General features: G+C 54.6%; 1 protein-coding gene across 2 annotated transcripts in view; it reads left to right on the top strand.

The window, feature by feature from the left end:
- Window positions 1-20,801, top strand: part of HIC2 (HIC ZBTB transcriptional repressor 2) — a 33,985-nt gene extending 13,184 nt beyond the window's left edge. For both annotated transcript variants that reach the window (XM_032310244.1, XM_032310243.1), the window contains exons 2-3: window positions 12,197-12,294; window positions 14,055-20,801. In XM_032310244.1, the coding sequence (XP_032166135.1) occupies window positions 12,269-12,294; window positions 14,055-15,879 (1,851 nt within the window). In that variant the 5' untranslated portion in view covers window positions 12,197-12,268 and the 3' untranslated portion in view covers window positions 15,880-20,801. The remainder of the gene's footprint in view (window positions 1-12,196; window positions 12,295-14,054) is intronic.
- The last annotated feature ends 2,701 nt before the right edge of the window (window positions 20,802-23,502 follow it).

Genomic DNA, 23,502 nt, shown 5'->3' with positions numbered 1-23,502 from the left:
GGTTGATTGGACTCTGAATTGGAGCAGAGGCTGTAGAGGGGAGATGTGTGCTAGACTTCGGTATTTTCCCTTAGAGTGGCGATAACTGCCCTTTCTCCCCTCTAGTCCTTTGGAGGGTTCCTGGGATTTCCCTCCTGTTGGGTGAGGCATGCCTGGCCTCCCAGGTGTGGAGGCCTTTCTGTTGCTTTCTACTTACTAGGACAGAATGATAGTTTCTGGGCTTCTCCCGTGGGACTGAACCCTCTGAAGCCCTTGGCATCTTGCTGTCATGTTTGCCTAGCTGTGTGGCTGGCCCTGCAGTGTTTGGGGGGGGGGGGTGTCTCTGGGTCAAGGGATGTGAGGGATGCTCAGGTGAGTGTCACACAGCTTTAGTCTCTGGCACCGCTCCCTGTTTTCTTGGGGCTCCTGCACAAAGCATGCCAGCTTCCTCGGTTGACTTGAAAATTGTGCTCTGGGTTATTTACAAACATGGTTACGAGAGAGTATAAATTACCTGTACACACATGCAGGTGCAGTGGGCAACATGCGCCTCGGCTTCCCCCACCTTTGTAAGAAGTGGCCCCTGGGGGCGCCTGGGTGGCTCAGTGGGTTAGGCCTTTGCCTTCTTCTCGGGTCATGATCTCAGGGTCCTGGGATCGAGCCCCATATCGGGCTCTCTGCTCAGTGGGGAGCCTGCTTCTCCTGTTCTCTCTGCCTGCCTCTCTGCCTACTTGTGATCTCTCTGTCAAATAAATAAGTAAAATCTTAAAAAAAAAAAAGAAGTGGCCCCTGGACACCCACTTGTGCTGCTCCCTAGTTCCCTGCCTCCTTCCAGGAATCATTACTCTTCTGAATTGAGAGTTAACCATTCCCTAGCTTTTCTTTGTCACCTCCCTGGGCTTGTCAGGATCCTTGAACAACGGGTGGCTGGGTTTGGCCGGGTTTGGCCAGGTTTGGCCAAGTCTGCCCTTTGTGCTCTCAGAATCAGCCACTAATCTCTATTTTGAGATTCATTGAAGTGCTGGGGATAGCTGTGGTTTCTGCCATCCTGTTCCCTCTTGGAGTGGTCCAGGGTGGTGCTGTCCTTCATTTCATCGTCCAGCCTGCTAGTGGGGGTTTGGGAGTTTTCATGGAAGGGTCTTTGTTGGCTCCTGAGTAGCCCTGTTTTCACCACACGGCCGGCTCCACTTCTCCAGACGGATACATGCCTGTTCAGTTTGTTTTCTGTCTCTGAAGCTGGTTTCGTAATGCTATACAGTCCTCTCAGTACCACTGAGACTCCATTTGAAAAGTAGAGGGACATGGAGTGTTTTCCTCAAGTCCGGGTGGCTCTCTCTCTGGTTCCCTTTCTGAGCTGTTGACTTCTCCTCTGTCAGACCCTTCAAGATACCTGCTGGGCACGTGAGACCTCTTCTGTGAGATGCCACACCTGGAGGCTTTTTAGACACAGGGGGCATAGAGGGTGAGGTTTTCTATGGAAGTAACCTAATTTTATCCTTAAAAATGGCTTTTTTTTTTTTTAAGATTTTATTTATTTGACAGACAGATTACAAGTAGGCAGAGAGGCAGGCAGAGGAGGAAGCGGGCTCTCTGATGTGGGGCTCGATCCGAGGACCCTGGGATCATGACCTGAGCCGAAGGCAGAGGCTTTAACCCACTGAGCCACCCAGGTGCCCCTAAAAATGGCTTCTTGAAAACAACTGGGTGCCTATGATGTTTCTACTCGACATTTTTTTTTTCTTTTTTCATCTTTGATCTTTGGCTATAGTTCCTTGAGTCATTTGTTTGAGAGTTGGGGGGTTTGATCTCACTGGAGCCAAGGGGGCTTGTCCCTCGGTGCAGCAGCCCCCTTAGACCTCCTATTCCGGATGGCCTCTTCTGGTTTCTCCTTGGCTTCCTTCCTTTGACGTGCCCAGCTGGCTGCTCTGGGACCCGCTCAGGCGTTGGTGGAAATGTATCCTGTTTGTACCTCACCTGCCACTCTGAATTTTCTCTTCTCTTCTGGGCTTGCTTGATACTGGAGCTTCTCTCTGTAGAAGTACCTGCTAGCAGGTTGTTGTTGTTTTGGGTTCCAGACACTGATTTTTTTTTTTTTAAAGATGATTTATTTATTTGACTCAGAGAACAAGCAGGGGGAGCAGCAGAGGGAGAAACAGGCTCCCTGCAGGGCTCAATCCCAGGACCCCGAGATCATGACTGGAACCGAAGGCAGACGCTCAACCGACTAAGTCACCCAGGCTCCCTGAGACACTGATTTTTATGGTGGTTTCTAGGTGTTCTGTAGGTTCCTGGCTGGTCTGCGGAGTTCTCTGTTCCAAGATGGACATTCCATTCTGGGTGTGGCCATTTTTTCTGTCAGTGCTCTGCCTTTTTTTTTTTTTTTAAGAGTTTATTTGACAGCACAAGTGGGGGGGGGGGGGCGGAGCAGGCCCCCTGCTGAGCAGAGAGCCTGATGCGGGACTCCATCCCAGGACTCTGAGATCATGATCTGAGCCGAAGGCAGAGACTTAACCCACAGAGCCACTCAGGTGCCCCAGTGCTCTGCTTCTTGTCATGTGATTATTATTATTAGTTGGTGTTTCAGGGAGATTATTTCCTGACCTGGGTCTACTTGCTAATGAGGACCAAGACTGGGCCCTGCTCCCCATCCTGAATGTTTCTGTACCCTGTATCATATTCAGCTACATCGTACAGAGGCAATTCGTGCAGTTGTGGGTTCTTTACAGATGGACATACTTGTGTAACCAGTGTCCAGAATGAGAAATACAACCCCAGGCCCCCCTTGTGAGTCCATTGAGTCACCCTGTCTTCCCCCTCTCCTCCCTCGCCCTTGGACTTGTGCTGCCTGCTTTCCAACTTACATGAATGGAATCACATCACATAGTCTCTTTTGGGCCTGGCTTCTTTGGTCAGCAGTATGCTCAGGAGACTTGTCTACGTGCGTGTAAATCTAACTATGTGACCTCGCCAACAAAATTAGCTATTTTTAACCTATAAAAGGCACATTTGTATGGTCCTGTGCAGACGGTCAGTCATGCTCATGGCTGGGTAACAGCCTCAGTACCTTCAGCTCTCCCCTGTCTGGTAGGTGTTGGGCTCCTCTGAGCAGGGCTGCTGTGCACATGCTTGCCTGGGTTTTGGTGTACCTTGGAGTGTGTTTTCTGGACCACAAGGTTTGCATGTTTTCATTCTAAAATATTACCTTTCTCTTTCCTCCTTGGGAAATATTCTATTAGTTTTTGGCCAGCTAATTGAAGCTTCATCTCTACTGTCTGGCATCAGGTTTTGTTTTTCTCTAATTCCCCTTTTGGGTGCTATCGCTGTTACCCTGGCCAGGAGGGTCAAGTTGTGTCATGGGGCAGGGCAGTGTTTCTTGCCGGCTTGCCTTGAGAATTCTGACTGGCCTGCAGCAGCCATGTGGGTGAAGGGTTGTCTGCCCTTTCTTGGGAAGGACTGCCCTACATTGGGAGGTGTTTCTTCCTGCCCCCTGCTTTCTTAAATATTTGTTTAGGGACGACTGGGTGGCTCAGTCACTTAAGCTTCTGCCTTCAGCTCAGGTTATGATCCCAGTGTCCTGGGATTGGGGCCCATATGGAGCTCCCTGCTTACCAGGGAGTCTGCTTCTCCCTCTGGCCCCCCCCCTCTCTCTCTGAAATAAGTAAAAACAAAACAAAACCCCTTAAGATTTATTTGTTTATATTTGAGAGAGAAAGCATGCGCCCACCAGCACAAGGCAGGGAGGAGCAGAGCGAGAGGGAGAGAATCTTAAGCAGACTCTGTGCTGAGTCTGGAGCCGGACATGGGAGCCTCGCTGACCCTGAGATCACAACCTGAGCCAAAATCAGGAGTCAAGACGTTTAACTGATTGCACCATCCTGATGCCCCTCTTCCTGGTTTTTGGTCATGAAATATTTTTTGTATGACATCACAGTGATAGAAGATGGTAGGAGTTCGGGTTAGTTTTGTTTTGCTTTAATTCTTTTAAGAGGCCTTAGTTGGCCTAAGAAATTGTTAATTGCTAGGATTGATTTTGAAATTGTGGAGTTGGAGTTTCTTTACAGGAGCCATGGGCGGGCAGTTGTAGCACTGTGACTCAGCGGTGACTCCGCTCTCTGCCTCTGGGACTTCGTTATCTCATCTGAAGGGTGTCCCCCGGGGCAGGTGAGATGCTGTGATAGTCTCTTGCAGCGAGTTACCCAGGCTTTCCAGGTGCCCTTTTAGCTCCTTGCAGGTGGAATTTCCACCTCTTTACCACTGTGCCGTGCTGCTTGTCTCCTCCCTTGAGGGCTCCGCCTGCCTCGCAAACCCAGCGCCCCCTGCCTTTGGCCACGTCCTGTCTCTGCAGATGCCTGGTAACCAGGCTTCACCTCTGTCTCACATTCCAGGTCCACTGTTGTTGGTTGTTTTTATTTTATTTATTTTGTTGTTGTTTAAAAGGTTTTATTTATTTGAGAGAAAGAGTGTGCACGCATCACAAGTGGGGAGAGGGGCAGAGGGAGAAGCAGACACCCCACTGAATGGGGAGCCTACATGGATCCTGAGATTGTGACATGAGCTGAAGTTGAGTGCTCAACCGACTAAGCCATCCAGGTGCTCCCGAGGTCCATCGTTTTTATTAATCACTCTGGGCTCATTTATCTGGGAAAAGATGTCTTCCCTTTGGGCGCTATCTACCTCTCAACACCCAGCGGCTGAGCGTTTACTACTTGGAGAGCATTGGGCTCTTGAGGCAGTAGAGAACTTAGAACCCACCTTAGCGCTTCCCAGACCTCAGTGTGCATGCGAGTCCCATGAGGTTAGGATGCCAGTTCTGGTTTGAGGTCTGGAGTGAGGCCTGGGCAGCTCTGCTTCCTGCAAGAGCCAGGGTGGGGCTGCTGTAGCTGCTGGTCCATGCGCCGTGCCCTGTGATGAGCCAGACCTCGGGGAACTAGGGCTTAGGGCTGGGGCCTCTCTTCCTCCTGACTGAAGTAGCTTCTGGGTTTTCCCTGGTTCCTTGCCTGATGGGAATGGCAGATGTCCCCTGCTCTGCTCTCCTGTTGGGAGAGCACCCCGTGGGTGCTTCCTTGCCTCCAGGCTCCTGCCCTGTTGTTTCCAGATAGCCCCTCACCAGTAGCTCAGGCCCTTCCCAAGGAGAGGGCAGTGTGGGGGAGAGTCTGGAAGTGAGCATAGTTTTTGTAATAATAATCATAAATCTTTTTTAAAAAAATAGTTTATTTATTTATTTGACAGAGCGAGAGAGAGAGACAGAGAGGGAACACAAGCAGGGGAAATGGGAGAGGGAGAAGCAGGCCTCCCCCTGAGCAGGGACCCCAACGTGGGGTTCGATCCCAGAATCCTGGGATCATGACCCTAGCTGAAGGCAGACACTTAACCATTGTGCCATGCAGGTGCCCCTGTAATAATCATAATCTTAAACTGCTGTTCCCCTTTAGAGTAGTGCTCACCTGCCTCTCCCCAGTGGCATTTATGGCTTGGCCTGGCCGGGTACACTTGCAAGACCTCGCCCTCTGGTGGCACCCTGCCCTGTGCCTTATCTGGTGCCAGGTAACCCAGTCCAGTTGCAGGCCCCCAAGGCCATCTTGGCCTTGCTTCTGGTTGGCTCCAAAGCCAGGAGTGATGGGAGGGAGAAGAACCAAGGCTGCCCTGGAGAATCAAGGTTTGCAGGCTGTGCAGTGTTCGGCTTCCTGCCAGGGTTCTCCTCGTACCAGCCCTTTCTCATGGTGCTGGGTTACCCACGAGCTGGCCCACCCCTCAGATGGGAGTTGCACAAGATGAAGGTGGTCAACCCTGGCCCATAATGGGCAGCATGGGGTCTTCTGTGGGGCCTGAAGCAATTTCAGGACAGTCTCAGAGTCCAGCTGGGGTGGATACACCTTCCCTTGCCGGTGGGTGGGCAGCAGGGCCAGCATGAGGGACTGAGAAGGATGCCAGCGCTGGGTCCCTGATGATTATATCACCAGTGCACTGAGTGGAACCCAAATGTTTATTTCGTAGAAGCTGCGTTGGAGGGAGGGCTGGGCTCCTGGCATTCGGAGAGCCTGTTGCTTTCCAGGAGGATGGTCTGGGAGAAGAGCCAGGAGCTGCTGGCTGGCATCCAGGTCTGGGCTAGATTACGCGGCTGGGCTTGCCCAGAGCACTGAGTCCCACCCACCATCAGCCAGTGCCTGGAGGGACAGGCCAGAGAGGTCATGGAGGCCAGGGGTGTTCTCAGAAGAACAGCAGGCACAGCCTGGGCACCCAGAGCACCTGCCGGAGGTGGGGGACACCTTGTCACTTGAAGCCCCAAGCTTCTCAGTAGTCTCAGGCGATGAAGGAACTGGGGTGACCTTATACACTGAGGTCAGGAGAACGCAGCCGCCTGGGGCCCTGCTGTGATGGGCAGGTGGGTGGTGGTGGGCAGGGGTAGATGAGGGTGGAGCTGGAGACCAAGACCCTCTTTCTGACGCATGGAGGGGTGTGCTTTTCTAAGTGGCGTCTCTGTGCCTGCCAAGGAATGGGAGGTGTGTGGTCCGTGGGGTAGCGAGGGTCTGACATCAGCTTTGGACCAGGCTTTGAGTCCTCATTCTGCTGCCTGCTTGCTCTTGTGACCTTGTGCAAGCTCCTTAACCCCCAGTGCTTATCTGTCCCTGGAGGTGGAGATAACACCTCAGTCTTCCCCAGAGGGTGGACTGAGGCAGGGTGTGGTGCTGCCTGGGTGGGTGGGTAAAGGGGTGAGAGGCTCCCAGGGAATGGGATGGATAGACTTGGTGGAGGAATACAGAGAAGACAGACAGAGGGGAGCGCCTGGGTGGCTCAGTTGGTTGAGCAGCTGATTCTTTGCTTCAGTTCAGGTGGTGCTCCTCAGGGTCGTGAGATGGAGCCCCAACCCTGGGCTCTATGATCAGCAGGTAGTGTGCTTGAGATTCTCTCTCTCCCCCACTCCCCACTTTCTCTCTCTTTTAAAAAAAAGAGAGAGAGGAGGGATGTACAATAGAACTCCAGGCCATTGAGCCAGGAGAATGCAGTCCTTGGCTTCCGGCCACACAGGGCTGGTTGGTGGCTTGGGGGCTGGGTCTTGGGCTCTGGGCCTCGGGCTCTTCTGGATCCTGCTTGTACCTTTCAGGTTGTCTCCGCCATGCCCTCAAGCTGTTCTTTTGCAGCTTGGGTGGGGCTAGGCCTTCAAGGAAGAGGTACTTGTTAGGGCCATACCTGGAGTACCAGGTGACCATTCAGGTCAGCTGTGACTAAGGGCCCATGCTGACCTCAGGTTCAGGCTTGGGGGCACAGTAGCCAGCATGTTTAGGACCCTCTCTGACACAGAAGAGCTGAACCCCTGTGGATCTGGAAGCTGTCTTGTGGGTGGCTGTACCTTTCCCAGCACTACCCCTCTGCTTGGCATGCTTCGTGTCTCCCACCTGGTAGTGGAGCTCTGGCTGGGTGATGGGTAGCCCAAGATTCCTGTGTCACCATTACTTCTGGCAGGCGTTTCTTCAGAGGGGGTCCTGAAGGAGATAAGGTCCTGTTGGATGCTTTGGAATGGGCCCCCCACATAGCTCCAAGACTCCTGTGGGAAGTCCTGCTCAAGACAGTGAGAGAGGGCCATCAGAGGGAGGTGGGATAGCAGAAATTTCTAGGAGATCTGGGTAAAGAAGCTGGCCCAGGGAGGGGAGGCAGGTGGGCCCCCATTACCTCTCCTTCACCTTTCTAGGGCCCACCCTTCTGGTTGGGAGGGAGGTGGAGAAGTTTTGTGATATTGGGAGGCCTTTCAGTCAAGGTGCCCACAGTTGCCTCTTGAGTGGGGAGGGGTGCTTGTTCCTGCTTGTAGGAGGCTAGACATGGGGCAGAAAGGACAGCATTTTTTCTGGAGCATACTGCTCGGGAGGGTCAGGAGCTCACCCTGTGCCACCACACCTTGGGTTTGGCTCCTGGGTGTGGGGTGGGATCGTGGGGGGTGGAGCATGCTACTCTGTTTCCAGGAAGGATGCAGGCCCCATAGAGGTGAGGCTGTCAGTCTGGTCACCAGAGGGCACCACTGGAGGTTGAATGAGCAGAACAGTTATCTTTTTTTTTCTTCCCCTTGATTTTTAAGTAATCTCTACACCCAGTGTGGGGCTTGAACTCAGGATCCCGAGCTCAGTAGTCCCCTACTCTTCCCACTGAGCCAGCCAGGTACCCTGGAACAGAGCAGTTTTGAATGCCCAGGCCTCCTGGAGCCCAGGCTCTGGACAGTAGGTTTCCACACTAAGTCGGGGCAGTTCCCATCAGATAGGTGGTTGGAGTTGTTCTCCTGGGCGCTCTGCTTAAGCAAAGATCACTTTAATTTTACGTAACTCTATTTTTTTTTTAAGATTTTATTTATTTGTTTTGGTGGCGGGAAGAGCACACACAAGCGAGCTGAGGGACAGGAGAGTGAAAGAATCTCAAGCAGTCTTCATGCCAAGCGTGGCATGGAGACTGACTAGCTTGATCTTATGACCCTGAGATCATGACCTGAGCAGAAGTCAAGAGTCAGATGCCCAACTGACTGAGCCACCCGCCCCAAAGATCACTTTGGTTTTAAAACCTCCTCTCATGGTGTTTAAAAGGCTGGGCCAGAGCATGCTTTGCTTTTTGTGGGATGCTAGGAAAAGGGGCATGGAGGTTGGCCCCATTCTAGCCTTCCCATGAGCCCTTGAAGCTTTGTAGACTGCCTGGGATCATGGGCAAGTGTGGCTCCTTACAGGGCACTGTTCCAGGAGGCCATGGGTCTGTGCCTCTGCCACCCTCATTGGCTTTTTGGCTGGGGTGTTTTGGGGGGAGAGGGTGGAGTCATCTTAGGAGTATCCTTGGCCTTGGGCTTTGACTACCTGTTGACCCACAAGGGCTGTCAAGCCAGCATAGAACCAGGAGGGACACAGATTTGTTCTGTTGAGACCACTCTGTCCTTGAGAGTTTCTTCCAGGCTACGTGAGCGTTAGCTGGTCGGGAGCTGCTGAGAAGGGCATATCTTGTGGAAACCACTGTTCTTTATCTCTTTGTTGGAATTTTTTTCAATATGAGGTAAAATTTATATGCAACTTGGTACCCAAATTTCAGGTAACCCCTTGAATTTTGACCAGTGAGACATCTGCTGTAACCCAGACTCCTACCAAGATAATCGAGCCATGTGCAGCCCAGAAAGTTCCTCATGCTCCTTCCCAAACAGTGTTCACCTCACCCTCTACAGGGTCTCCTAATTTTGTCTACCATGGACTAGTTCAGCCTTTTCTGGAGCTTCAAATGAATGGAATTGTGCATCTCTACTCTTGGTGTAAGGTTTTCTTCACTTAATGTTACAATTTTGAGATTTAACCATATTTGTGCATCAGTTCTACTTTTTTCCCCCAGGATTTTAAAAGTAATACAAGATTATTTTTAATTCTGAATATTACAGAAACTTATAGGTTTCCTGTACTTATACGCCACACTCTCAGTGATAATCTCATTTATTGATTGGGCGTTTGTGCTGCCAAGATATTTCTTTACATAGGATGGCATTGCCTGGTCGGGCCTTTCATGCCTATAGTTGAGGAGGTAGACAGGTGCAGGGAGCTCCGCCAGCTCTCCTGGCTCAGCTCTGTGGGCCTGGCCTTGGCCTGGTGGGTGTGTGTCTTAAAAGTCTGGGGTGTCTGGGTCCTGGACCTGCCCTCACCCTCAGAGTGTGTGTTGCGGGGGACACACCTCTGGCTTTTCTGTGGCAGGGACTTGGAGAGGGAGAGAAGGACATGAGAATTCAGCAGAGACCTGTGTGGTTCTCTGTGTAACAGCCCAGCTGGGTAGGTAGACCATTTTGTAAACAAGGACCTGGGAAGGGAATCCAGGTGTTAGAGCCAGGTCTGTCTGTTCATTCTCTCTAACTTCTGTGTTCACAAGAAGCTGGAGCTGGCCTTCCCCAGGGACTGGTTTCCTGCTGCCTTTCCCTGGGATCAACCTAGCTAGAGTCTTACCCCGCCCCCGCAACCCCCCCCCCCCCCATGGGCTAGGTCTCTGCCTCAGAGGAGGACCTGATTATCCCCTTGTCCTAGATCCTGGGCTCCTTGGAGCCAGCGCTCCAGTGCGCAACGGTTCTCAGCTGGGTGTGGATCCTCTGGGCTGATAGGCACGCTGCCTGGGCCTGCTGCCAGGGGGCTGCTGGGTGCCAGGAGCTGGTGCCAGGAGCAGGTGCCAGGCGGTGTCCTTATCCCAGCCTTTGGGCTCCTGCCAGGACTGGGCACCAAGCCCCTGTACCCAGTGGGGCACTGCGCTGCCAGCTTATGGGGCCAGCCCCCACAGTCCAATTTCTAGTTACCGGACACCCTGCCTCCCTCCCTGGGGCTGTGGCCTCTCAGGCATTCTTGCTCCTATACCCGGTGTTGAGCTTTAGGGCAGAGGATTCCCTGCTGTTACTCTTCTGGGAAGAAAAGAGCAATGTTTTGTAGGGGTGCTGGCCTCGCAGCAGTGGGGCGCCCCGACCCCTGTGGTGAGGTTAACATTTTGTGACTTATAGAATGTGGCAGGGGTCATCCATGCGTGGCCTGGCCTGGGGTGGGAGGCAGGTATGGTGGCATCCTGCTGACTGTGAACTCCCAGCAGGCAGCCCTGCTGTGGCCCCACCCATGGAGGGCACCTGGAAGGCCCCTCTGCCCTGTCCTATGGAGTCCCTCTGGGGAAACTGGGCCCCAGGCTGTCTGATCCAGTTTGGGAGATCTTGGTTAGTCACCCTGCCTTCCAGTGGCTGGTGAAGTGGGTGGCAAGGCTGAAGCAGTGGGAACCTGTGGAAGCCCCCGAGTCCTATTCTGCTCTAGCTTTGCATGGTGGTCAGTGGTTGTGGGCCTGATCTCTGATGAAGGCAGGTAATCCTATCTGCAGGGTCTGGTACGGGCTAAACCAGGGGCCACTGTGTGGACGCTGTGCCCCGGCAGGGATTGGGTTGCCCTGAGATCTGGTGGGAGTGGGCAAGGGGGCACAGGGCCATGTGGCGGGCATCTGGTCGGCTCAAATGCATCGCTGTGGCTCCCTGTTCATTTTTCAGGGTTGCTCTCACCAATGCTAAGGTGGTCTCTGCCCCCCACCCCTTCTTAGCCTGAGTTCTATTCTGTCCTGCTGGCCACCTCGCTACCTCTGGTGTCACCTGGCAGGAGAGCCCAGACACTCTACATAGGCAAGGGATCCGGGCCTTCATTAAATGCAGATGCAGATGCTCTCAGGCCTCTGGACCAACAGGGCTGGTTCTGCTGCCATCTAGGTCATGAGGGGGATCCTGGACCAACCATTCTCCCCCTCCTCACTTCCCCATACCCTCGAGCCGCCCCAGGAGAAGAGAGCTGTGCTAGGGGGCCAGAGAGACAGCTGGCAGGCTGGAACTGAGGCCTCCCAGCCACCCCGCACCCCGGGTCTGGTCACATTCCTGAGGGACCTGCTGAGCCTCCCTGGCCCTGGGGGTGGGGGAAGGGCAGGCAGGGATGGGCTCCAGGCTGCTGGAGGCCTCCGCCCCCACCCTTGGCTCCATTCCAAGGGAGCCCAGGCTAGCCGAGTGGGGTGCAAAAAGCCAGAACCTCAGGATCCCCCTCTCTGGAACCTGTGTCTCTGGGGTGGGTAGGGGGCAGAAGGAGACCCTTCGCATCTGGCGGCAGCTGCCAGCAGCTTTGGCGGGCTGGTATTGAAAGGCCTGGCCTGCATAAACTCCTGTGAGGGGAGACCATGTGGTCAGACTGGGCCAGGCAGGAGGGGGCTGGGCCCTCTGGGCAGGGAGGGGGTGGTGGGAGCAGCTCAGGAAGGGAAGGAGGCAGGAGAGCCAGAAGCGGTTGAGACTGGTTCTTATAAATAGCCTATTGCACTAGTGCCTCCAATTTTGACCTTTTGTTATGTAAATGTAGCCAGCCTGAGAAGGGCCTTGCCCAGGCCTCCTGCCACCATGCCTGCCTGCCAGGAATTCCGTGCCTGCCACCAGCTCCCCTACAGGCCTAGGTAGCCCTTAGAGTGCCCTAAGTCTGCTGGGTGGGAGGACAGTGTTAGCCCTGCTGAGCTCTCCAGACCTGTGACCTTCCCTGCCACTGGGCCTGACTGTTGCTGGGTACTGGGGCTGCTGTCCCCTGCCTTGTTGCCCCTGGTGTCCCAGCCACAGAGACCCCAGATCTTCCTGGGAGTGAGGGCTCTAGGACCACCAAGTGCCTTCCCTTCACTGTCCCTCCTACCCTCCCTTGTCTGTCTGGGTGACTCTGTCCCATCTTCTCCTCCACAGGTGACCAGGCATTGATGCACCCCCAGGGAGGCCACGCGCTCAAGGAGGCCACCCGCTCTGGCTGCTGCTCACATGGTTTCTGGGCCCCTGGCACTCCGGTAGGCTGGGTAGGGGGAACTGGCAGGATGGAGGGAGGGGGGGAGCTTGGGGGAGGGCTAGCTCGGCTGCCCTCAGCCCTGCAGTTCTCAGCCTGGTTCTTTGTGTGCACACAGTGTTGGATAGCGTGGAGGGGAGGCTGGGGCCCATGGCCCTCAGCCTGCAGAGGAGGGGCTGCTGTGGCTCACAGGCTCTTGGAGAATGGGACCTCCTGCCCTTGGCTTGTTCTCTTGCCAGCTTGGGAGTACCAGGTATCCTGAGTGCTGGTGGGGCTGACACTGCATTTCCCTGAGGCTGGGTGTCCCATCCAGTGTGGAAACTGTGCATCCGACTCTTTGTCCTGCCTGGCTGGCTGAGGGGTAGGGAACAGCAGAGGGTAGGTTCCCTCAGGACCCAGGCTTTATCTAGCCTCTGAGCCCACTATCTAGCATCAGGCCCTGAGAGCTAACTTGCAGCTGTGTCTACCCATGTGTGTTCACAGTGAGTTCTGAGGGTGCCTTTGGGGTGTACGTGGGTATTAGGGTTTTCCTCTGTCTTTGCAAATAAGGGCAGGCATGGGGCAGCAGGTCATGGGAAGTGTTTGTGTTACAGGAAGGCAGCGAGGGTTGTGATCTCTCTAGACTGCCCCAAGGGAGGCAGGACTGGACTGGGTAGGGTACACTGGTAGTGGCAGAGGGGTCCCAGTGGGGCAAGGCTCTGAGCAGTCACTTTCAGAGATTGAGCCCTGAGCCAGAGGACATGAAAGCACCCTTGTCAGCTGCATAGCACAGAGTTGCCTTTGGGAGGATACATGTCCCCTGAGGGGCTGGAGGGAGTAGGGAGCCACACCTTTGTGCCTCAGGTCCCGCTGCTCATTTGGGTGGGTGCCTGGTCAGAGCACCCCACTCTCAGTGACCCACGTGCATGCTGTTACAAAGCCCACCTGTACAGTTCCCGTGGGGGTCAGAGGCCTCTCTCTGTTTATTAATGACGTCAGTTAGTGTCTGTGCTGGTCTGGCAAGGCCAGCTGGCTGCCTTTCCCAGGGGCCCGGTGGTGCCAGGGGCTTGGTCAGGCCCGCTTTTCTGCTCAGCATCTAGAGACCCGGACTGGGGTGCTCAGGGCCCTCCTGGGGGGTGAGGCGCTTGGGATGCAAGCAGGCACTGGTAAGGGACTGCGGCTGGACCACAGTGTCTGCAGGCAGGACTGTGACGTTGGCAAATCCGAAAGCTTGGGAAGCCACTAGGGTTTGAGAAGCACCCAGGACAGGGTAGAGATCACGGTGGAGGCTGCTTATTTGATTTGGCTCATGTGGTATTTAAGGAAAAAGGGCCTTTATTTGGCATTGGGAGGATTAACCTGAAAATCTCAGTTTCTAGCTTGTCCTAAACTTTGGGAAGTTTATGCCCATGTGAGAAGTGAGCCCACCTGGGAACTTCTGCTCACCTCGGTCCTTACTGCTTCCCAGCACCTCATGGTCCACTGCTTGTCATTTTTGAGTCCACTGTGGGCTCGCGGCCAACTTCCTTAGCGTGAAGATGGTGCCCTGGGCTGTGGAGCCAAAGTTACATCCCATTTTCTCTGCTCAGCATCACATGACTATTGTCCTCTGCTTCTGTATACATGGGACCAGAGCCCATGACCCTCTTTGGGCAGCATGAGTCCCCATGGGTAGTGTGAGTTCCCTCCCTGGGTCCCATACCCCATGAGGCCTCCCCTGAGCACCACCACAGCCCCACCCTGTCAGCCCTTGCCTAATGCCCATGCACCTACTCTTGCCTGCAGGTGGTACGCGTGGGCGGGGCGTGGGGACATGGGGCCCGACATGGAGCTGCCCAGCCACTCCAAGCAGCTCCTGCTGCAGCTGAACCAGCAGAGGACGAAGGGCTTCCTGTGTGATGTCATCATCATGGTGGAGAACTCCATCTTCCGCGCCCACAAGAATGTCCTGGCCGCCAGCAGCATCTACTTCAAATCCCTGGTCCTGCATGACAACCTCATCAACCTGGACACAGACATGGTCAGCTCCACGGTGTTCCAGCAGATTCTGGACTTCATCTACACGGGCAAGCTGCTGCCCAGCGACCAGCCGGCTGAGCCCAACTTCAGCACTCTCCTCACTGCCGCCAGCTACCTCCAGCTGCCCGAGTTGGCAGCGCTCTGCCGCCGTAAACTCAAGCGAGCCGGCAAGCCCTTCAGCTCTGGACGGGTGGGCGCCTCCGGCATGGGAAGGCCACCCCGCAACCAGCGGCTGTCCACGGCCTCTGTCATCCAGGCACGGTATCCAGCGCTCGTGGATGGACGCAAGGGGGCCCACACCCCCCAGGAGCTCCCCCAGGCCAAAGGCTCTGATGATGAGCTCTTCCTCGGAGGCTCCAGCCAGGAGGGTGTCCATGGCCTGGGCCGGGCCGTCTGTCCAGCCAGCGGGGAGGCCGGCTTGGGCAGCTGCAGCACCAATGGGAGCAGCGGGGGCTGTGAGCAGGAGCTGGGCCTGGACCTGTCCAAGAAGAGCCCACCCCTGCCCCCTGCCACCCCTGGTCCTCCCCTGACCCCTGAGGACCCGGCCCAGCTGAGTGACAGTCAGCACGGCTCGCCCCTCTCAGCCTCCGCCCCTCCTGTTGCCAACAGTGCCTCTTACGCTGAGCTGGGGGGCACCCCTAATGAGCCCATGGATCTGGAGGGGGCCGAGGACAACCACCTGAGCCTGCTGGAGGGGCCCGGTGGGCAGCCCCGGAAGAGCCTACGGCACTCGGCCCGCAAGAAGGAGTGGAGCAAGAAGGAGCCCAGGGTGGGGTCCCCCTTTGAGCGGAGGGAAGCGGGGCCCAAGGGCCCCTGCCCAGGGGAAGAGGGCGAGGGGCTAGGGGACAGGGTTCCCAATGGCATCCTGGCCAGCAGCGTTGGAGGGGGCGGCCCCAGTGGGCCCTACACGGAGCCCCCGTACCCCTGCAAGGAGGAGGAAGAGAACGGCAAGGACGGGAGTGAGGACAGCGGGCAGAGCGGGAGCGAGGGGGGCAGTGGCCATGCCGGCACGCACTACATGTACCGGCAGGAAGGCTACGAGACCGTGTCTTACGGGGACAACCTGTATGTGTGCATCCCCTGCGCCAAAGGCTTCCCCAGCTCCGAGCAACTCAATGCCCATGTGGAGACACACACGGAGGAGGAGCTGTTCATCAAAGAGGAGGGTGCCTACGAGACGGGCAGTGGGGGTGCCGAGGAGGAGGCCGAGGACCTGTCGGCGCCCAGCGCAGCCTATGCAGCCGAGCCCCGGCCCTTCAAGTGCTCGGTGTGTGAGAAGACCTACAAGGACCCGGCCACGCTGCGGCAGCACGAGAAGACGCACTGGTTGACGCGGCCCTTCCCCTGCAATATCTGCGGCAAGATGTTCACGCAGCGCGGCACCATGACGCGCCACATGCGCAGCCACCTGGGCCTCAAGCCGTTCGCCTGTGATGAGTGCGGCATGCGCTTCACGCGCCAGTACCGCCTCACCGAGCACATGCGTGTGCACTCGGGTGAGAAGCCCTATGAGTGCCAGCTCTGCGGGGGCAAATTCACCCAGCAGCGCAACCTCATCAGCCACCTGCGCATGCATACCTCCCCCTCCTAGAAGCCAAAGACCCTTCTCCCCGGCCTGAGGCTGCCCTCCGCAGACCCGCCCTCGGGAGCCCACCGAAGGAAGGAAGACGCGTGGAGGCCGGGCGGGAGGGGCTGGGACCCCCAAGTCCCGTGGGGGTGGCTCCTGGTGGCACCCGCAGCCAGCCCCCCCACACACCCAGAGCTTTAATGGACAAGTCTGTACAAGGGCAGCGAGAGGAGGGAAGCTGATGGGCCCGAGTTCCGAGTGCGCATTGCTGGTGTGCAGTCTACCTCCCGATTCCACCCCGGCTCCCCGGGAGGGCCACTGCAGCATCTGTGGGAGGGGGTCACAGGGGTCTCGCTGGGACCTGGCCCCCTTCCCGCAGGCTGGGTCCGAGCAGGGGGCCATGGGGCCTCCCTCCGCTGGGGAGGAGCAGGGCTGTCCCGTGGCCAGGGGCGCTGTCTGTGTGCGTGCACGAGTGCTTGTCTGTGTGCGGGCCACCCTGGCTCTTTGGGGAGTGGTGCTGGAGGGAATGGGACAGAGCCCTCCTTCTTTGAGCCAGAGGTCACTGCTCACTGGCGCTGGGACAGTCAGGGGGCCCCCCGCCGCCTACCTCTCCACAGCTAAACAGCCCTCTGGGCCTATGTTGCTGTTATTCCTACTGATCTGTTCCTTTTTTCTTTTTGAATTTTGTTTTTTAAACCAAAACCAACAAGAGTTTATTTTCCTCCCGGCCCCTCGGGGCTGAGCCTGGGTCTGCAGACTGAATGTACAGGGGCAACTGCCCCTCCCGCCCCCGCCCGGCTGCGGGCTGAGGGGCGCCCACCCCTCCAGGCCCCAGAAGCCCTTCTTGGCCAAAGGCTTCCCTGGGCCCCGAGCCCTGCCTCGGCTGCCTCAGGAGAGAGAGTGATTTTCCTATAGTTTCTGAGGAATATTCTTTGTTTAGAGGTACTTCTTTTTTATTAAGAGAAAAACCAGTGTAACGTTTATGTGAATGTTGGAACTGGAAGGTCTGGGATTTGTGGGGGGAGGGGGGAGGCTGGATTTGATGCCAGAGCCGTCGGTACTCTTCTTTATCATTGTGTGTGTGTGTGTGTGTGTGTGTGTGTGTGTGTGTTTGTGTGTACGTGTACGTGTGTATGTATGTATGTATGTAGTGTGTGTGGCGCATGTGGACAGATATCGAGCTTTCCTTCCTTCCTTACCGATAAAGGTGGAGAGACTTCTGACCTTTTGCTACCTCTTGAATCCACAAGAACAGTATGTTGGTGGCTGGCAGCTGAGGCCATGACAGTTGTTTTCCTCCTGTTGGTGCGCACAGGAAGACGTGCGTTTGAGTGAGCTGGGCTTACCCTCCTGGGCACCCCCCACCATCCCCACTCCCACCCCCAGCGCTCTCAGAGAAGGGCTCTGCTCCCCAGAGCATACTGCTTGCCATGTCCACCCTGTGGGTGTTCTGAGTGTGTTGCTGAGCATCAGGGAGCCTGTGTGTGCTCCTGATCTGGGCCTGGGGGGCAAGGGGTGTGCTCCGGCCTCGTGGGAGAGCGGGCCATGGAGCCTTACCGCTGGAGCCAGCTACTTGGAGCTCCCTTGCGAGGGCCAGGATGAAGTGGAAGTGAGCCCCCCCCATCCTGTCCCTTGGGACCGTGAGAGCCAGAGCTTGGAGGAGCAGCAGGCCAGTGCAGAGGCATGGAGGGACACTGACCAAAGTGATGTAAACCCCCCAACCCCGGGGGGACAGGGAGGAGGCCTGCCCTGCTTTGGCACCTTCTTGGGGCAGTCCTGGCTGCTCCAGCAAGAGGCTGGATGCCATTAGTTGGCTAAGCCCTGTCTGGAATCCCCACCCCTCACCCCTCAACATGGGGTTTCTCTCACAGCCTCAGGACCCTTCTGTGGGCCAGGGGTCAGGCTCACAAGCCAGACCAAGGTCGCTGTGGTTGGCCCCACTATCCTTGGCTGACTGGAGCCACACGGCTGGGCCAGCAGCTGAATCTTCATTTTGCTTCATTCTTTGTTTCTTTCTTTTTTTTTTTTCCCTTCCTACTCTTAAGTTCAGACCAAAAAATTCCAGAGTCATCCTTTACCCTCACCCCTCCAGAGACCCTCCAGCTGAAAACAGCCTGAGTTTAGGGACCCAAATGGTGCAGGGTGTGTTTTGCAAGTGAGGGCTCCTGGCTGAGCCCATCTCAAGGTGCCCCAAGCCCCAAGTTGGGTCTTAACTCCCTCTGGGTGGAGGGGAGCACTGGACCCAGGGTCTCGTGTTCCCAGAAGTCAGGTTGGGGGGTGGGCAGGGTTCCTCTGCCCTCCCAACCCCACCCTACTCCGTCAGCACTTAAGCCACATGACACAAAGTCTGTACAGCACGGGAGTTGTACGCATGCCTGTGTGTGGCCTCTTGGGCCATGGGCGGCTGCATCCGTGAGGTGACCCGTGAGAGCAGGTGATTCATTTGCAGAGCTTCAGGGACTGGGCGCAAAGGCCCCTCACTCAACGACGTTCGTGCGACATAGTATTGTACCCACCTGAGTATTGTATCGAGCCTTTTCTGTATTTTAACAAGAAAGCAAAACACTAGTTTCCTATTTAAGATTTTAAGGGTTTGTGGGGAGGGGTGGGACTGATTAACACAACACTTGGTTTTGTTTTCTTTTTCTTTTGATTTCATGTGGAGTGTGTGCTTGTGAGTATGTGTGTGGACATGTGTTAAGAGCCTCACAAGGAAATTAGGCCGTTGGAGGCCAAGGGCGGCTTACAGTTCTCTGCTTTAGTCACTTAATTCCTGAATGTTTCGGAGAAACAGGAAACAGAGAAAATAGCAGATGTCATGTAGGAAAGAGGATAAACACAACAAAACAAAAAAAAAAAAAAAAGAAAAAAAAAGAAAAAAAAAAGCTCATACCCAAATTCACAAAACCTATTTTTTAAACCAAAGCACATTTTGAATGAGTATGGAACCTCAATGGGCTCAGAAAAAAAGATACTAATATATTTATCTCATTGTTTACATAAACTTTTACAGTTTCAGACCTCAGCAGCTGTAAGGCCAGTCCCAGTGAATCCCCACCTTCCGCTGGAGGCCCTTCTGAGTCGGCTCATGGGCAGAGGGGCTGCTGTGGGGCTGGCGCCGGCATGGAGCCCCCCACCGGATTTACCTGAGCCCTCCTCCCCAGCCCCGGGCCTCTCAAAGCCCAGCTGGCACCAAAGAGCTTGGGCCGGTGCTGACCGGCCTCCAGGCCTCCTGGCCGGACCGTGGAGGTCCTGGCCAGCTGGCATAGCAGGGGGTGGCAGTCGGCTCTGGCCTCAGGACCTGAGTCTGGGCTAGGGCCCTGGGTGGAGGGTCATCCCCCACCTCCCCTGCTCTGCCTGCAACCCCCCGGGGTGGGTTGATGTGAGGGTCCCTATCAAGCCAAAAAGCCCCGGGACCTTTGCACAGCTCCGTTGACTCCAGTGGGTCCCCACTCCAGGGGACACCCCTACCCCCACCCAGCAGTGGGGGTGGGGAGCGGGCTTACTGGGCTGGTCCTTACCAACACAGACGGTGCAAACACTCTGAACAGTGTTGTTTTTGTATCAATATGTTTGTGCAGTGATGAATGTATTTATTTCTCAGACTTGGGGTGAGTGAGCGGCTGGCTCCGCCACCGCTCGCTCCCGCCAGACCGAGCCACCGCAAGGGCTCCTCCAGGATTGCAAAAAAGGTAAAAAAGAAAAGACAAACCTTTAAGCAAATAAGAATCTCAGAGACTTGCAGCATAGCCATACACCTCAGCCTGTGAAATGAACAATCTGGACGCAGACGGACTTTGGAACCTCATGCAGCCATGTGTGTATTTCCCGTTCGTCACCACTTGGGGGAGCTGGGCTGTCCCGCTGTACCCCCACCCCCACCCTGTCAGTATTCACTGGACTGGCCCTCGTGCAGGAGTGCGATCTGGGCTGGGATGGGCTGGGCTGGCTGGGCAGGCAGACCCTACTGCCCTCCCCACAGCTGTCCTTGAGTGGGGTAGGCCTGGGCAGCCAGGAGGGCAGGGCTCAGGGAAGAGGTGGCTGCATCCGTCCGCCCCCTAGGAAGGGGGGCAGAAGCAGAGGCACTAGGCCTCCAAAGAACAGACAAGGGATCTAAGCCCTGCTGTGCCCCTCAAAGGGACCAAGGCCCTTGCTCTTCCCCAGAGTCACACTGGGGCAGATGTTACTGAACCTGTGAATCCAATGCCAGGAGTGATGGGGGTGGAGAGGGACCTAACCAGAGCCTCAGTGTGACATTCCAGGTCGGGGGGTGGATGTGCACTGTGGAAATTGAGGCTGCCCAGGACCCCCTTCCTAGGACCCCTCCCCCCCACCCAGCTTCAGTCACCACTTTAATTTTTCTACCAAGAACCCGTCCCCCTACCTCACCTTGCTATTTATTGCTGTAATTTATTGACCTCAAAAATGCTGCATAACAGACCTCACTTGGGGCAGGGAGGATTCCCCAGGGCTCCCCCCCTCCACTTGGCGGGGCCCCGTGGGGCCAGGTGCTGAGGGGAACCTCTCTTCTGTCCTGCCCATCACTTGTTTTCCCCCTCCCCCCTTGGGGGGACCCCAGGTTGGGCACCTGCCCATTCGCAAATACCTCGAGAGGGAGGGGGAGGGATGGGATTATAGCTGTTTTGTTTAATCAAAACTGGAAGAGGGATCACGACCTGCTCTCTTCCCTTCCCAGAAGGGGGAGGGACACCGTGATCGCACTCCTGTACTGGCCACCGCCGCTGTCAGTCATCACATTGAGCTCACTTCCTTTAAGAGTTGGGATAAATTCAGGTCAGAGCTGCAGATATGCAGCCCTCAAGTGTCATAGAAAAGCAATTTCACCGACGACTGATCTCTCCATTCAGAAGCGTGCAGTCTTAATGTACAGTGATGAGAAACTGTTATTTTATGATCTTTTCATTAAAAGCTTGATTGAAAACTACTTTCTGTGGGGCTTCTGTGTTCTCTGGTGTTCTCTCTTTCTAAATGACACACTGCTTTCCTGTGTCCTGCACTTCAAAGACCTAGAAGGGTGGGGAGCTGGGGTGGGCATCACTACCATCCTAAGAGTGGGTTTCAGGTGGGGCTGGGACCACACTTGGCCACATGTGTGCATCCGGGGCTTGGGCACTGGTCCAGGGACCCAGTATTCTGGAGTCACCATCCTCTTGGGTGATGCTGGCCTGGGTTAGCTAAGAGGGTTTAGGGAGCAATGGATATGTCACAGGGACAGAGACTTGGTCAACTGGATGAGGAGAGGTCTGGCCCATGCTCAGGACCACCTGCTGGAGTAGCAGAGTCAGGCCGGGGCAGGGCAACGGCTCTCTCCTGCCTACTGCTCCTGTTCCTGCTTGAGGTCAAGCAGGAGAGGAAGGAAAGGATAATCTTAGTCTCCAGGGACAGTAGTTTCAGTTTCCTCTGGGACTGTCCCACCCACCCACTGGAGTGGGAATTCAGGATGAGTGAAAATCCAGGAGGAGGAGCAAGGATGGGGCCAGGAGGGTGGTCAGCCAGCCTAGACCTCTGACGGTGGGCTTCAGATGTCCAAGTGGCTCCAGGCCAGCAGCAGATGAGCCCAGGACCCCAGAAGGATAGAGCATCGCTGCTCTAATACACGGTAAGTTTCGTTCTGTTGTTTTTATGTTTTTGAATGTGTGTGTGTGTGTGTGTGTTTTAAGAATCTCTGCACCCACTGGGAGCTCGAACTTAACCCTGAGATCGAATCACGTGCTCTATTTACTGAGCCAACCAGGTACCACCTGTTCTACTCTTTATTTTTTTAAAGATTTTATTTTTTTATTTGAGAGAGAATGAGAGGCGGGAGGGCCAGAGGGAGAAGCAGATTCCCCACTGAGGAGGGAGCTTGGTGTGGAGCTTGATCCTAGGACTCCCAGAGCATGACCTGAGCTGAAGACAGTCACTTAACCAACTGAGCCACCCAGGTGCCCTGTTCAGCTCTTTTAAAACCCTTTTTTTTGTTTTATCAAAGCAATAAGTGACCCTAGCTTAAATAATCAAGTTTCTTTAAAAGGCTTAAAACGGACACTGAGCCTGTCTCAGTCAGAAGACCATGTGACATGTTATCTGAGCATCGTAAGTTTAAGCCTCATGTTGGGTGTGGCAATTACCAAAAAAAGAAGTCATAGGACAGTAGTTTTTTGGTTCTCTTAATCCGATCACAACATACACAGGTACCCACTTCTAATTTATAGCATTTCTTCTGTATTTAACTCCACATTTCTAAATAGTAGTACCCTGCTGTCTTAATTCATCCTTTGAAGAATCTGGACCTATAGATGAAGATTTTACTGCATTTACACCCTCTTCCACTTTCCTTAAATTCCCCATTGGAGTGTGGGCACAGCTCTCCCCACACACAGCCCTGGCCATAGGGAAGATGCTTCAGTTCCAGCAAGACCCCTCCTCCTCCCGTCCAATCAACCCTAATTTAGAGCTTGGGAGACTTCCATAAAGTAGCCAGGTAATAACTGTTCTAGGCTCTGTGGGACATAGAGTCTTTGCAGTGACTTCTCAACCCTGTTGTCCCAGTGCTAACGGGGCACCTGGGTGGCTCAGTGGATTAAGCCTCTGCCTTCGGCTTCAGGTCATGATCTCAGGGTCCTGGGATCGAGCCTCCACGTCGGGCTCTCTGCTCAGCGGGGAGCCTCCTTCCTCCTCTCTCTGCCTGCCTCTCTGTATTTGTGATCTCTCTCTGTCTCTACCAAATAAGTAAAATCTTAAAAAAAAGAAAAGTGCCCACTAACAATGTAAGTAGGTGGGCATGGCTATGTTCCATTGAACTTCATTTATGAGACCTGATGAAGTGTGTCGTTTCCTGATCAGTACTTGCCACGATCACCATGTGTCTTTGTTCACTGCTGAACCGAGTGGTGTAGTGTATCTTTCTGTACCATTTCCTGTTCTTGTGGAGGTCAATTATGTTTTCATTACGCAGACTGGTTTGTGTCTCTGTCTTCCTCCACACTTAAACTCTGTGAAATCCTTGCCAGTATAGTTTTCCACAGAATCAGATGCTATCTGTTCTGTTATTTTTGCCCCCAAGGGACATCCATCTGGAAACTGCTGCTTTCCTGCACAGATTGGGTGGGAAGTTTTCTTGCCTGTTTGTCCTTTGAAAGCCCAGCTTTCTGGATCCTGTGTGTTTTCTTGGGTTACATGCTTGTTAGGGAAGTATGTTTTCTCTGGTACCATCCTGAGAAAGGAAATATGGAAGGTAGGTTTTTTGTAACTTTGAACATTGAAAATGCTTTTGAACTACACAGAATTGATAGTTTGGCTGGGTATAGAATTGTAGATTAGCTATTTTCCTCCTGAATTTGCAAAGTGTTGCTTCATTGGCCTCTACCTTCCAATGTGATGAGAAGTCTAGTTCCCTTTGTAACCTTCTCTGGAGGCTTTTAGAATTGTCTCTATTTCCGGTGGTTTGTCCATTCAGGGGGCTGGGTACCTGATGGATTGGTTTCGTTCAGGGGATCTGTTCTTACAGATTTACTGTAAGATGTGAATTTACTGGTTCTTAAGATGTGTCAGCATTATTTTTAATTTCCCTTCTTTGATTATTGCATTTTGTTCTCTTTTCATAGACTTAATTTCTAAGGAAAGTTTAATTTTTTGACATTTTCT

The sequence above is a fragment of the Mustela erminea genome, chromosome 13 (genome assembly GCF_009829155.1).
Source record: "Mustela erminea isolate mMusErm1 chromosome 13, mMusErm1.Pri, whole genome shotgun sequence".
NCBI classification, from domain to species: domain Eukaryota; kingdom Metazoa; phylum Chordata; class Mammalia; order Carnivora; family Mustelidae; genus Mustela; species Mustela erminea.
Note: the sequence above shows the minus strand (reverse complement) of the source record. Positions and strands in the feature narration are given on the sequence as shown.